This window comes from Podarcis melisellensis (assembly GCF_964234715.1).
Source record: "Podarcis melisellensis genome assembly, chromosome: 2".
Taxonomy (NCBI): Eukaryota; Metazoa; Chordata; class Lepidosauria; order Squamata; family Lacertidae; genus Podarcis; species Podarcis melisellensis.
Genome location: NC_138529.1, coordinates 40159819 through 40175068, shown reverse-complemented (window position 1 = coordinate 40175068; position 15250 = coordinate 40159819). Strand labels below are relative to the sequence as shown.

Below are 15250 nucleotides of genomic sequence, written 5' to 3'. Positions count from 1 at the left end.
AATAACTTTGCAGGGAATAGAAGGATCTTAAATGACAACCTGATGCATTTTGAGTTTGATGCATTATGCAGTTCATTAAGGAATATTTGGTTTATAAAAAGTTTCTACTCTGAAACATGATTGCATAGCTTGTGCGTAAAAGGGTTCTCTGCGCTTTCCTTTGCTCTCTGGAGCCTATAAAAGAGACTCTTGCAGGCAGCTAGCTCTAGCTTCTGGAAAGCACAGCAGACAAGTTTCCATCCGTATCAAATAAAAGGAAATATTTGCTGGTAAGAAGTTGACTATAGAAATCTGGCTAGAAGCCACTGAAGAATTTTTGGAGTATCCAGAAGTACTCTACAATTATTGGTTGTAAAAATCCTATAGAAAACTGAAAAGTATTTGGAACCTCTTTAGTACCTCTGTTGGATATTTAAAGCACTACTGAAAAGTAACTCTCCTGAGGAGCTTGTCTGAAATATGTAGTCAACGGCTGATGGTCACAGAAGAGGCTGAGGTGGGAAATGTGCCAATTTCCTGTTGGGTGAGATTGTGTTGGGGATGGAATCTCCTCACTCAGTCTCAAAAAGATGACTAACAACTCCTGCCTGTTGACTGTTGCTGGTAGAGGCAAAACAAAACCTTCAGTGCATTAAGATAAGCTTCTGGTCCTCAACTAAAGATCTCATGGGAAGTCTACATCCCAAGCAGAGGGACGAAATAGGAACTGGGAGAGATCCATCTCTTAAGATAAGCCAGGATCTTGGGAGGCTAACTACAGGATTTCTGCTGCCTCAGAGGAGAAAAACAATAAGGAAGACACTTTGGGAAACTGTAAAAAGGCATTCTCTTCCATTTTGAACTGCCAATGAAGTGGTATATGATGACACCTTTATGCTTTCTTCCAGTATCAGGTTACTAAGTGTAAGGAAAGGCTATGACTAGCTTAAGAAATTGCAAGATGAACTTCAAAAAGATGGCGGATGTCAGTTGCAATCCTTATTATTCAATTTCAGCCTATCTAGCTAAATGTCAGAACTGTAATACTTTCAGAATCAAGTCAGGTGGCCACAGCACTGTAGGCAGAAACTATTCCCAAATTAGGACACAAAAATAAGTAAATGTGTATGGAAAGTCAGAATTCTATGATGTATGCGTTTTACAGCCAAAAATTATTGCACATCTAAATCCAAGAAGGGGGTTACGTATACTGTTGATATTGCAAGTGTAACACTGCAAATATTTCATGGTATTTCTTCTCAAAACATAATCCATCAGCGAATGCCAAGAGCAGAAGGGGGAATTTTTATAAACAGAACATTGGGATAAAGAAAAATAACTCAATTTTGAAGCAAGTTGAGATAGCAAAAATAAATGCTAAGAACTTCCAGAAAGTATTCTAATGTGCAGCATAAACAGTGATGTTAAAAAAATTGCAGAGAGAGAGAGAGAGAGAGAGAGAGAGAGAGAGAGAGAGAGAGAGAGAGAGAGAGAGAGCGGTCAGTGAGATTTGGAAGGCAACTTGGAGTAAGGAAGGGGGGGGGGTATGAAGACTGGAATGCCCCAGTGAGAGAAGGGATCCTGTTCTTGTTGGTTTGGCTCTGGTCTCCCAGTAGGAGAAAGAAGGAAGTTCTATAAGTAACAGTATACTGTACATAGGAGTGAAATTTGCTTTGGTGATGCCAGGTACCTAGATATTTGCACTAACATATAACAATCTAGGAATGCAGAAGTTGGTACAAAACAAAGACATTCTCCTCTTTTGTCGTTCCATAGGGCCAACACAGCAGCAGCAACACCCAATTCCTATGAATAAGATTCAATATTTTCCAGTAATGAAGGACATGCTGCTTTCTTTTTTTAAAAAAAATCCACTTAACATAGAAAAAAGTCAGATTAAGAATGTGCCCAACGGCCAGAATAGCTATTAAGAAAACACAAATGAACATTTGAACACATTTTTTTGCATTTGCAATGCTGAAAGCAAACTGCTAACCTAAATAGTTTTCTTTGTGCTGACATTCGTAATAATGAAATACTCAGATACCAAGAGATGCAAGTCCAAATATTTGAAAATCTGTATTTACCCTGATTAATTCATTAACTTATTTGTTACAGCTGGGATTAGCATGCTGGCCCACTGACCGGTCAAATGTTGTCCACTGACCTCCTATTTGACCAAATACTGCCAAATATTTCATGAAGGGGAATATGACACTGGATAGGTTGCAGCTTAGCTTTTCCATTTAGTTATGTATCAGCAGTAACAGAGAATGAAGACTGCTTGCCCCTTCACCCTGCAGTAGTCAGGAGCATACTGCTGACATACCGATTCAGATAGAAGAAAAAAGCAGGGGAAACAGGTAACCAAATAACTAGCCTGCTTTCAATTCAGCACACTTGTCTTTAAAAACCAACTTGTGTTCAACAGCTGCTTTAAAAAAAATACTTTAAAAATGTAAAGCAGATGAAAATGTGTTTGTCATCAGGAGTTGTTTGTCATCAGAAGCCCTTCCCCCTTAAAGGAACAAAAATGGTATGACATAATTTGTGACATAGCACTTTCTGAAAAACTGACCCAGAAACTAAATACGGATAGTGGGGAGGGGGGAGCAGGGAGACTTTCATAGCAGACTGGTGGCCATTCATTCAGCACACGAACAACAACTCTACAGGACAAACTGCACCTGCTGCATTCCACAATGTATGTATGTATTTAGTGTTCTCTTTCATATTGATATTAGCAAATTTTCAGCCTCTTTCCACTTCAGTGCTTGCATGAACTATGGATCTGAACTATGCCTTTGAGTTCTGGAAAAGGAGGGGGGAATATTCAGTTTGTAATTCTTGTTCTCGTTTCACTATATTTTTTATTTATTTATTTTTTAAGAAAGTAGCCCTCCTGAGAGTCCCTCTGCCATATGAAGTTTGCCTTCCCTGTTTGACATTTGCCTGTTTTCTTGGTTGGGGCCCTTTGTATATTAAATGCCCTCCCCATGGAAACCTGCCTGGCACCAGACCTGTTTCTTTTAAATCCCAGGTGAAGACCTTTTTATCTGCCTAGGCATTCCAAAACGTGTTGAAGCTGGTTTCTGAAGGCTGTTTCATGGTTTGTGTAGGATTTTGTTGATTTGTTTATTTTATACTGAGTTTTATTGTATTTGGGTGGTGGTGGTGATTGTAAACATGTACATGGGAGCAGACAGACCATAGGTCAACTTGTAAATTGACTGATTTTATTTAGTAACGAGCCAGTTGATTAAAATATCATTGCTCCAACAGTTAGTGCTTTAAAAATACTCGATCAAACAAATATTTTCTGACCAAATGCCTAATCCTAATAGCTGCCAAACTGACACTGTGGAAGACTATTATTGTACCTCTGGTCCCAGAAAATGATACACGTAAAGGCAGTGATAAGCTTGTTTTTCGTTCATTGTTAGCATACTTTTGACTTTTACTGAGAGTCCCTTCATATGGCAAATCTTGAAATTGCTAACCTTCCAGATCTGTGATCATCATTTCCTGCTTGTTCTTGAGTTTAGCTAAGTTTTTGGCCTTTTCTTCTTCTTCAGCCAGCTGTGAAGTACACTCTGCAATTCTATCCTCCATTAATTTCTTTTCCTAATTGAGAAAAAGAAAGCAACTTTTAGGTAGTACATATATGGGCTCAGAGCAATAGACATGGGTCCTGCAGATACAGCTTGAGGCTGCATGAACGATACGACAGGACAGGACAATTCCATTGCCCCTCCGTATTTTACCGAACCTCCTAAGATTTTAAAGCAAAATGTGCAGGGCAAGCTGAAAAGAAGCCTTGTTACTTAACTACTCCCAGATAATTAAAACATGGGGCTCATCCAGATATATTTAGTAGAGGGCACAACAGAAATCATCTGGTTCAGGACACATCATTCCCCAGGGATGAGGGGGAAATGTTTTTAATGGTTCAAATAGGGGAGAAGTAGTAGAGTGAGAGCTCCCTAGGGTAAACACATGCCAAATGTATTTGGAGAAGGATGCTGTGTACAGGGGTTTACACTGAGTTTCTGAGCCAGGATGCGCCAGCTGGAATGGTGGACTGAGAGAGCACCATTGGGGGGCAGTGGACGCAAACCCCAAGGACAAGGAAGGGTGTACTGGAGGTGGGGTTGCTCTGGACATCATAAAGTTCAACAAGCTACAATTCTCAAAACGGGCAGACTTCTCCACAGAACCGTTGTGGGTGGAGATACTGGGTCAGGGGAAATTTAGTACTTGAAGAGACGTGCTGTCACCCTCCTGACTAAAATGCTCATGGTGATTTTGAGATGGGAGAATGAAATCTAGGAGGCATCTGAAATAGGAAGTGTAGAAACCAGTGACTAACTACCCTCATGCATGTTCAGGTCACAATGAATAGCACTACCGCCATACAAATAGAAACAGGTCCCCAAATGCAGGTTGGGATTGAAGGTGGGACCTGGGCTTGGAAAAGCTGAAGAATGCTACTCTAGAAGATGACCATTAAATCAAAGCTATCTTTCACAGAATGAACAACGAAGCCCACCCTTTTTGCATGACTTATGACATCACTGCATGATAGCAGCACAACACATGACAAGAGTTTGCTCTATTGCGGGGGGGGGGGCAGGGAAGGTCCTAAATCCAGCAACAAACAGGTGCCAATTACTCTCTGGGTTACAAGATTGAGGAGCCACAAGATGGCTCCCACAGCAGTCACTTTTCACGCATTGCACTATTGTTTCCACATTCACTAGTTCTAAAGGAGTGTGTCACAATTTGCTCTCACCTTAAGAAATTTGGAATTTTGGTCCTCCAACAGTAAGATCTCTTCTTCCATCTTTTTTATTTTGGCTTCAGCTGTTACCTTCTCCAGCTGCAACTTCTGCCGAGCACCTTCTTCCTCATCGAGCTGCTCCTCTAAGTCCTTAAAAAACAGAAAGCTCAACTCAGCTATATTATAACTTGCCCCCAGTTTTCACGTGGTCTCACCAAAGATAAGTCAATGTACCAAAATTTAAACATATTTTCTAATCATCCTACCATCAGCACATCTAGAGATACCTGTATGTGCGCCTGCATTTTCTTCTTTTCATTCTGTAGCACTTGGTTCCTTTCTTCTTCCTCTTCCACCCTGGATTCTAAATCATGCAGAATTTCTTCTAACTCTTGCTTCTTTGAAGCCAGACGGGCTCTCATCTCTTCAGCTTCAGCGAAGAGTTCTGTCTCTGCTTGCAACTGCTCTGCAAGAATGTTTTTCTCTTCCAACAGCTGCAAATTCAGTAGGAAAATATTGTCAATCCTCCTTCAATATATTGTCAAAAACAACCATTTCATAGTTACGGGAGCATCGTGCATAGCTCACCCAGTCCTAAAAGTTGCTGAAAGAACAAGCATGCACAGACAACCACAGTTACCAGAAGGAAAGACTTTTGAGTGATGCTATTTGCTGCAATCTTCTGTCTATTCCTCCAGTTGTTCTCAAGGATGGAACCAAGAAGGAATAAACTACAAGAGGGAACAAATATATTCTTTATCTAGCCCAGGCTCCTGTTCACTATACCAGCCCTCCAACTATTTTTGCCATCAGTAGCCATATACGTAGAGAGAAACTATACAGGGAGGGTGTGTGTATGCATACAGGGGTATACTTTGGTCTTTCAAATTTCAGTGGCTCCCTGTGCAAGGCCAAAATTCAGTGTCCCCTGCCTCTCACCTATGTCATAGTTGCCACGCCCCTCGCAGCTCCATGCCCAGTGTGGGGGAACCAGTTACACTGCCCTAAATCTGCCTCTGATTATATGAATATATCCAGAAAAGATTGAGTTCAATTTCAAAAGCGATCCACTGTGCAGCTTCACACCCCTTCTCCAGGCCAGTCATTAAAATGTATTCGATATAACTCCTTGCGTGTTTATTTGATCACACAATATGCTTTCTATTCCTACACAAACTAGGAATAGAGTTAAGATGTTAGTTTTGCCTAGGTAGATAATAAAGTCATACATGCTATTAGAATAAGGTTGACTTTGTGCATAGGACAGATTGTGTATACAAACCTGTTGATGTTTCCTTTCCATCTCCTCAAGTTCTGCTTCTACCTTTGTCTGTTTCTCCTTCACCTTCAGAAGCTCCTCATCCTTAGCCTGAAGTTCTTCCTCCTGGCGAGTAACTTGAAGCAGGGGCTTCACCTGCAAAGTATGACACAAGAGGCATGCCACTTTTGTGCTGCTGAAAATTCCTAACCATCACCACCACCACCGACCTTTGTGGACAACCTACCTTTGTGAACACTCTCCACCACTGCCAATGCCGCAGCTTCAAATAGGCAGCACAATTTCTCTGCAGGACTTTCAATGCACTCAGCTGCTGTTGTTTCTTAGCAAAAGCCCTGAACACAAACCAAGGTTTTCCATTTCAGTTGGGAATGTTTGCATTTTAACAGCTACATCAAAGCATTTCCAAAGCCATATTCAAGTGCAAGGGGGCAATACTCATGCTTTGTTTTTTTTATCCTGGCAATAAATTTATTCCATTAGACTGCTTCTCAAGCTTTTTAGCAGTGAAATAACCATGCATCTGTCTGTAAATTCAGTGCTTTTGATTAAGCTAACTGAACATTTCCACAAAATCTGCACTTCAAATATAAACGTCTGCCAAGATTACTATAAACACTTACTTTCTGGCAAGGTATCCTCTGCAGACTGCCTGGAAGAAGATGATGATGTCTGTGATCTTCAGATCTCTTTCTTCCTCTAGGTGTGCCAGAACACCAGCTCGGAAAAAAATCTTGCTCTGTCCAATTCTATACAAGTTGGGGTCCAGCTCTAATGCTCTGATCTGCACAAATATCCAAAACCCATTTGTTTCAAAATTTATAAGGCAAAGAAGATAACGGTTTTTAGCAATGTTAGATTGCTACTGAATGACTTACCATGCGTTCACAAGCCTGCTTCCCATCCATAAATCCCTTAGGAATTGCATTAGGAGTCAGGATCTCATATCTACCAATCAATAAGAAAACAACTAGTTAAGCTCTGATCAAAATGTACAGGCACCAATTTTCATTTAATCCCCGTGCTACGCTTGATTAATGACAGAAAGTTATAATGAGGGGGAAGACTGGGTTTAACCACCTGAAATGATGTAGCTCTAAACATGCATTCTGCAGTAAAAGCCAAATCTAGTTATTATAGTACCTCTGTCTAAATTCTTGGAACACTATCCTGTTTGGAAATCCTTGCCGACAAATCCTTATTCCTTCCAAGACACCATTGCAGCGAAGCTGATCTAGAACAAGGTGCGGATCTAGCTTTCCAGCCTAAAGTCAGAGGAAAAGCTCTGTTACAGGACAGTACTAGCAGCTCCTTGTAATCATCCTTCTGGCTTTTAGCCTTACCTAGTTAAAGAAACTAACCACTCACAAGGATGAAGTGGGGTTCTGAATACTTGTGCAAAACATGAAATCCAAACCCTATCATGTCAACAAATACATCAAATGTCAATAGTATTGCTGGAGATTCATTCCCCGTGTCTGCAGTCATGGGATTGTTGTCTATCACATGACGGTGTATGTTTTCATTCCACAGTGTGGGAAGTGACGGAGACAATATGTTTTGTGTTACTGTGTTCCGTGAAGTGGGACTATTGTCCTTTGTTCTCTCTCTCTGTTGTCTGATGAGAAAGAGGATGGAGCTAAGTCAGAATGCTTCGAGTGTATTATATGTAAATAAACGTAGATTAGCCAAAATGCTGAGCAATTGAGTTCTGTTACACAAACTGCGAATACTCTGCGGATCACTAAGTGTGCTAATGCCTTTTGGCATTAGTCGCTGTGATGTTCAGGTTGGGGAAAGCTTTTGAAGCTCCCGAACGATCGACCAGGAGGGAGAGAACATGCCAGTTGGGCATGTGTCTCTACCAGGGTCCTACCTGAGAGTAGGTTGCTCCTAACAAGTATTAGCGACTGGGAAGGGAAAATCAAAAGCATCTTTTAACGTTTGAAATGAACACATACCCTCTTTTCATGGTTTGGAATGATGCAGCGGACAAAATTTGGGTTAGTATTTCGCAGCGTGGCCATCAGTTTGGTGAGGGACTCCTTGTATAGCTGCCCCACGGTACGGAACATGCCCTTCTTGGTCTTGTAAGTTGAGCCAAACGCCGTCTCTGTTATCCCAGTGACTTGATCCAGACCCACAATGCGGTCCACTGCAGGCAACAAGAACACCGAATTAAGCGGATTCGGGAAACAGAGCAGCGCACGAGAGATAAAAGGTTCGACAAATGCTCTGCGCGACAAACGGTGGAAGGTGCTGCCTACTATGGCAAAGCAATCTACGTACATATGGAAGCAGCAGGATTGAAAGCAACGCACCAGGCAGAACATTGTAGCTTTTGCCATTATGCACTAACAAAGCACAAGTCACGGCTTTATGCACCAAAAGCCATTCCCTTTTCATACGTAAAAGGAATTTTAGACCAAGAAGCCGCAAATAATGTGAGTGAACATGTGGGAAGGTTTACAATAGAGCCAAAAAATGCAAATGACATGTATCAAACTTCGCTAGGAACAAACCATGATCAGCCTGCCAACAACTTTTGCTTAACTTGAAGAAAACATGGAATAATATTCCCATAGAAAATGGGGGGGGGGGGGAGAGAGAGAATAATTAGGTTATTTTGTTTCACCACTGCCATTCCCTTTACCACATCGTATGAAGTGCAATTCTGTGGGTATGTCATAGTAAATATATCAGTACACCTGAGATACCCACTGTGTATGTGACAATGATAAAGCTTCTGCAAAGCTCTTTACTTTTTTTGAGGAACGGAAGGGAAAGTATTTTCTATATTGTTTTCCTCTATGGATTATATAAATAAACCAAACTCTAAAGGCATGAGGAACCAAGCACACATTTGGACCAGGAGGACAGGGTGTGGAGATGTTATTTTTTGGTCAGTTAGCAAAAGAGAAATGTAAATAAGCAAATCTCAGGACAGCCACAGTACTGGGTATTCCTAGGAAACAACACATTAAAATCTTCAACCTAAGATCTTGCTAATTAACCTAGTCATTGCACCAGTAATCTAAGATCTTCTTCCCAGTTAGACCAACAGTGCCTCAGCCTTAAATGTTGAAATTCATACTAGGTTCAGGGAGTCCTTTCCACTGTGTCCCTAGACAAATAAAAATTTAAACAACCTGGCCACGCTGCTTGTACCGACTGAGTGGCACTTCAAAGTACTATGAAGTTCAAGAATCTATCCTGCAGCTAAAACCACTGCCATGTCTACTTCAATTAAGTATGCATAAAATTACATCACAGTATTTACTAATGAGAGAGCAATGCATGCTGCATCCTCCAATGAAGGAAGAGCCAAACTGTAACCAATCCCCCAAGTTTAAGTGAATATGGGCCATATTCTTAAGAATTTGCACAATCATATATTTCACAAAATACTTTTTTTTTTCCTATCAGGAGTAGAAATCAGTCCCCTCTAGCGATCAAGGAAGCAGTGCACGAGAGCAGATTCACTCAGGAAAAAGCAACATGCTTCATTTTGAAACTACATCAATATGATTAACTTAGATACACCCATGGAGATACATAAATTCCCTGCTTATGTATTTTAGCTTACAACAAAAGCACGATCAGACACGTAACATTTGGAATGGTGGCAGTAAAAATCTAATAAAATGCCAAAGCAGGCTCCATAAAATACTTTTAGTGAAAAACAAAGCAGACTAAAGAGCAGCTTTAAAGTCTACCAAAATAAATACAGTTTTGCTAATGGGGTAATCTTATAGGTTTACTCAGAAGTAAATTCCACTGCGATCAACTGGGCTTAGTTCCTTGTAAGTCTGCTTAGGAGCCCAGCCTAACTGAGATTTGCTTCAAGTTTAGAAGTGCTCCTGCAGATTAATGGACAGCATATACCCCTGGCAGAATTTGTTTACTTGGCCCAAGGACAGACTTCCCTCATAAGCTATCATTCAAAATATAGGCATTTAATAGCAATGATACTAATTCTGAGCAGCTTCTGAAATAAAAAACATTCAACATGCCATTTAATGCCAGCACAGCAAGTTGTATAAAGAAAACTTGCTTTGACTGCAATTAAAAAAAATTGTATACAGACATTAACAAGTACAAATCATACCGAACCAGAGTACCGAGACTCCTATTTTCAAATACCCAAAATCATCGGGTTATGTTGGAGAAGCAAGCCTGTGTTTCAAAATGCAGCTACTTACTTGCAAAGCTTCTAGAAGTGCAGTACATAAAATGAGACTCTATGTATGCAGCAGCAGCAACTAAATAGGTATGTGCACAAGAACATTTGCCTTGTGGAGGTAACGCTAAGGTTAGGATGAAATGAAAGTTCATGCTTGCCTAACAAGCAAAAAAATGTTTTTCCTACAGATTCAAGTCCTGCTTTTAGGAGGCCTATGTTATTATTTTTGCTTTTCATTCATTCACCTGGTGTATCAGGAAGACCAGTAACATTGTCATAGAAAGAAGCTCTCTGAATAATGTCAATCTCTATGGCACAGAAACGGCAAGAACAAAGAGCAGATACACAAGACAGTCTAGTTAGTAAAGAGAAGACAATTTTGAATTGCAAGCAAGCTTTAACAAAGTGCATAACAGGTTGCTGTGGTGTAATGATGGATCTTCAGCAGAGTGTGTTGATTTCAGGGCCCAAACAGTGAACATAAAGGCAGGTTGTCAGACTATAGATTTACAAGGAAACATGACAGTGATTCCATATTTCACAACAAGGAACTGTTTACTGAAAAAATGTTCTGAAATGGAACAATTGTTGTGTTCATGCATACTTTGGGGCTGGTTCGCAGTCTGTTTAATAGAGAAACCAGTGCTTTTTTTCCTTAAAAAATGTTTAGGGGTACTCTCATTTTCCTACTCATATTGAAATACTGCCCCTCAATGAGGCTAAACTTAGATTCACAAAATGTTTAGGGGTATGCGTACCCCTGTGTACCCCCAGAAAAAAGCACTGAGAGGAACTATGTATGGACTGTGAAGCAATAAGCCCACAGGCACACCTTCTACTAAGTTTACAACTTAACTTATGACAGATGTGGAAACGCCCCCTTCTCACAATCCACGCACGGTCCCCGCTCCAAGGCATTTACAATATTCCCAGATGGGCGTTTATCATAGTCATTACACATTCTTGAAACCTGGCTCCATAAAACCTCAAAAGCATTTCTTCGGTCTTCAGCATGTTTACTTTGCTTCACTAAAGTTGACCTCAGCAAGGAAATAAAACTGCTAATATTGCGCTTTTGTATAAATCTATGATGGGCCACACTTGTATAGTGCAGCTGGTAACTATATCTTTAAAAAAGGTTCTTTGTAGACCTGAAAATGATGCAGAACAATGGCAACCAAATTTACCAGAGGCCTGAAGCATGTCCCCTACATAAGGGAAGCTGACCATCTTGATTTGTTGCTAATTTTGCTAGCAGGCTAGGTTTAAGGTTCTTGTGTTAATTCACAAAGCCAAAATAAACTTGTGCCCGAAGTACCTCAATGACCATCTGGTCCCTTATACACCACCTCACTCCCCAAGATCCTGGTGGTTCCTCACAGGCCTTAGGTTTGATAGGCCTTCATTACAGGCCTGTAGGGGTTTGGCAGGGACCAGCCCTCCCCTTCTTTGAGAAACCCCTTGAAAGCCGTATTTTCTGGACAGGCCTTCCCAATACGCATTTATTTTTCAAACCAACCAGTATCTACTGATGTTTTAAATTATGTTTTATAGATGTTTCTAGATTTTATATGCTGTCAGCTGCCTTGATATATTTTATGTATCTGTAGAAAATGCACTATCTAAGCACCCAGAAATCAGCTGGTTGTCAGATGCCTTGGAAGTGCTGCTCAAGGGGCTTTGCAAGCACTTTTGGAAGGAAAACAATACTCTGCTTTTAGATGGAGCATTCTTCTTTTTTTTTCCCTTTCCAAGGAACAGGTACAGAGTTCCCACCAATCAGGTGATATGCAGTATCTCCAAACTTGCTAGATTTGTTGAATAATCTATCATTGCAGAAAGCCGACTTTGAGAGTCTGATGACAGTCAATAGTTGGAAAATCCAAACCTCTTTGGGGCTTCAAAGCACCGTGCAGGGCTATTTGCTAGCCCTATGTGGTACTTTGAAGTCCCAATGTGCTGCAGATCCTTATCTCCCCAAGATAAATTTGACAAGTGGGAATGCCATCAGGTGACTGACAGGTAGATGGCACAGTTACTGGCGAGCAATAGCCATAAAAGGCTTTTGCCCTTATGTCTGGTTTGTGCTTTCCCATAGGCATCTGTTTGGTCACTATGGAACACAGGGATCCAGGATTAAGAGTGTCTTTTGGTGTTATCCATCAGTTCTCTTCCTAAATTAAGTTAATGCAAAGCTAAAAGTTAAGCAGGCGTTAAAAGCATACTAAAGTATAATACCGTCTTGGAAGCACTACAAGCAATGCAACCAAGTTTTAAGAAGTGTTTTTGGTTAAGGAAGCTTATGTTCCGCCATACCAGGCAAACAGAAAATTAACAATGCAAGAAAAAGACTTAATGTACTATTATGATACAATATTTAAGAGCTATTTAAACTTTGATTATTCAAAATTCTTAGTTTACTGTCCTGTTTTACCAGTGTACCCATTGCTGATAACTAAAACAGCAGCTTCAATACTTTTAGCTGTCATAAAAGGTTGAGAGTCGTTTAGTCACAACAGAGACTTTCAAACTATCCTAAATGACTATGAAAAGAGTCTACTCAAAACACATTTGCAGCTAAGTAGCTTGATGTATGGAAGTGCAATCAGCCCATAATGACACATGTGCAAGTAAATTAATTGATACTGCAGCGGCACTTCAAACCCTCCTGCTGCCACTGCTGGCAGGAGTATCAAAGGAACTGCACTAACCCATGAAGGATTCATGTGTAAGCTTTGCAGAGAAGGCCCCAACTCACCCACCAGGATTTACCAGCTCAACTTATATAGATTAGGAGCAGATTCTTACCATCCTTCCATAGCTCTGCCACAAATTTGTCTGAAGACTGGTGTAGAAGCGTAGCCACGTTGTCATTCAAAGGGTCCATATTCTTCATAAGCCACTCATCTGCCTTGTAGTCCACCTGGAATTAAGCAAGTGGGGTAAACAGCAAATACTGTCAACCTTCCCAACCTGTTTTTTCTTTTTAAGGGAAGATGAGATGCATCTCCTCATATGTGATTGACATTTAAGCAGTGCTGAAATTGTGAAGAACCTCTGCACACACTTACTGAACTCCCTTTTCAGACTAACACTGAATGTACCACACTGTCAAGGGTGTATGGATAGCAGGCACAACTCCTCCGTCACACTGAATGCATGAGGTGGGTTGTCTGAACACGGTTTTTATGTGTACAGTGGATCCACTTAACATGATACTTTCCAGATTCTCCCTCTGCTGCAAATGACACATAAGTCTTTCAAACTCATTTTAGAGATCACAACTTCCCAATGTTTACATGGCGGTAGGCTACTATTGAGAAAACGCCTCCCCCCCCCCAATTGTAGGGCTATTATCAGGCATTTGGAGTCCTGGGCAGTGCCTCACTGATGGATATGACTTTGTTCCTTGAGCCTGCAAAAGTTCAGGCTGACATTAACCCAGAAGTAACTGCAAAGGTGGCTGAGTTTTTGTCAATAGTATCTCTTAAAGAGTGGTGAATGGTACAATTTAGAAGGAAGAAACTCCTCGTTATTACATATTTTACATGGCTGTTTATTTGTATATAGTTTAAAATTTTATACAGTGGCACCTCGGGTTACATACGCTTCAGGTTACATACACTTCAGGCTACAGACTCCACTAACCCAGAAATAGTACCTCGGGTTAAGAACTTTGCTTCAGGATGAGAACAGAAATTGTGCTCCGGCAGCGCGGTGGCAGCAGGAGGCCCCATTAGCTAAAGTGGTGCTTCAGGTTAAGAACAGTTTCAGGTTAAGAATGGGCCTCCAGAACAAATTAAGTACTTAACCAGAGGTCCGTTCTTAAACTGAAACTGTTCTTAACCTGAAGCACTTTAGCTAATGGGGCCTCCTGCTGCCACTGCACCACAGGAGCCCAATTTCTGTTCTTATCCTGAAGCAAAGTTCTTAACCTGAAGCACTATTTCTGGGTTAGCGGAGTGTGAAACCTGAAGCGTACGTAACCTGAAGTGCATGTAACCTGAAGCACATGTAACCCAAGGTACCACTGTACTGCAGCACCTGAAGTATCTTGCATGGAATCAAAATGGGCACCAGAGTTTGGAAGCAACATATTTCACTCTCCAATCCGACCCGATAACCAGACTCAGGAGGCCAAACCTATTCTCAAATAGCAAGATACACAGGCTCCTGCAGCCTCTCAGAAGTCCCACAAATGAGACACACTGATAAATGCTGAAGAAATCATGTAGCATTTCATGCTTACCCTTCCTGCATAATGAATGATGCAGAAGTCTGCCTTGTCCTTCAGCTGCCGAGGCTTTTGGAATTTGGAATGGGTTCCTTGTTCCTGGACCAGTTTTTCCACAAATGTCTTGTCAGTTGCCTTGGGGAACCAGCACTCTTCATCCAGGAGAGCAAGTACACCAGGGGGGTTGGCCTAGCAAGGATTAGTACATAAATAAATGTTTTATTACCAGATTCTATTCTGTTCTCACCTCCCCTCATTTGATATTCTTTTCACCGTACAGTTGCACCTGAGCAGCAGAGCACGTGCTTATGCAAAAATAAGATCCATATTCACATGTCAACGGGAGATACAAGTGGACATACGTGACTAATGGCAATGGATTCCCCCCAAGTCACTTGATTTTGAAATCAGATACAAGAAGGGAACAAGATACAAGCATATCAAGAATTCTAAAGCATCAAGTTCAACCAACTTGATGCTTTGCCTCACAGGATGTCTCATAGCAACACAGAGCTACCTGAAATGTAATCAAAATTATGAGAACCAAAGTAAGAGCTATTAAAGGTATAGGACGAGAAATAGGAAAAGAAACAGAGCTCAGTGACATATACACTGAAAGTCAGGGTTCCCTACCCTTCAGTTAGCTCACAAAATAATGTGTGACATAAGCAAGCCTAGAGTACATTTGGGCATGTTCCAAGTTACCAGAGCCTTGTTAATCAGATCCAGTGAGGCGTGTATTGCCTGTAAGAACATCATTCTGAATTTCAGTTCATAACACATTTTTCTAGCTGG

General features: G+C 41.0%; 1 protein-coding gene across 5 annotated transcripts in view; it reads right to left on the bottom strand.

Annotated features, from left to right (window-relative positions):
* The window catches only part of MYH10 (myosin heavy chain 10), a 72319-nt gene that overhangs the window by 17153 nt on the left and 39916 nt on the right, over positions 1-15250 (bottom strand). For 4 of the 5 annotated variants that reach the window (XM_081895006.1, XM_081895005.1, XM_081895007.1 and 1 more), the window contains 11 exons: positions 14471-14644; positions 13030-13144; positions 8000-8193; positions 7182-7303; positions 6917-6986; positions 6662-6822; positions 6265-6373; positions 6042-6173; positions 5047-5253; positions 4772-4909; positions 3480-3603 (listed from right to left, as the gene is read on the bottom strand). In XM_081895006.1, the coding sequence (XP_081751132.1) occupies positions 3480-3603; positions 4772-4909; positions 5047-5253; positions 6042-6173; positions 6265-6373; positions 6662-6822; positions 6917-6986; positions 7182-7303; positions 8000-8193; positions 13030-13144; positions 14471-14644 (1546 nt within the window). Of the gene's footprint in view, positions 1-3479; positions 3604-4771; positions 4910-5046; positions 5254-6041; positions 6174-6264; positions 6374-6661; positions 6823-6916; positions 6987-7181; positions 7304-7999; positions 8194-10466; positions 10530-13029; positions 13145-14470; positions 14645-15250 lie in introns of all 5 variants that reach the window. The other variant, XM_081895009.1, reaches the window with a different exon arrangement.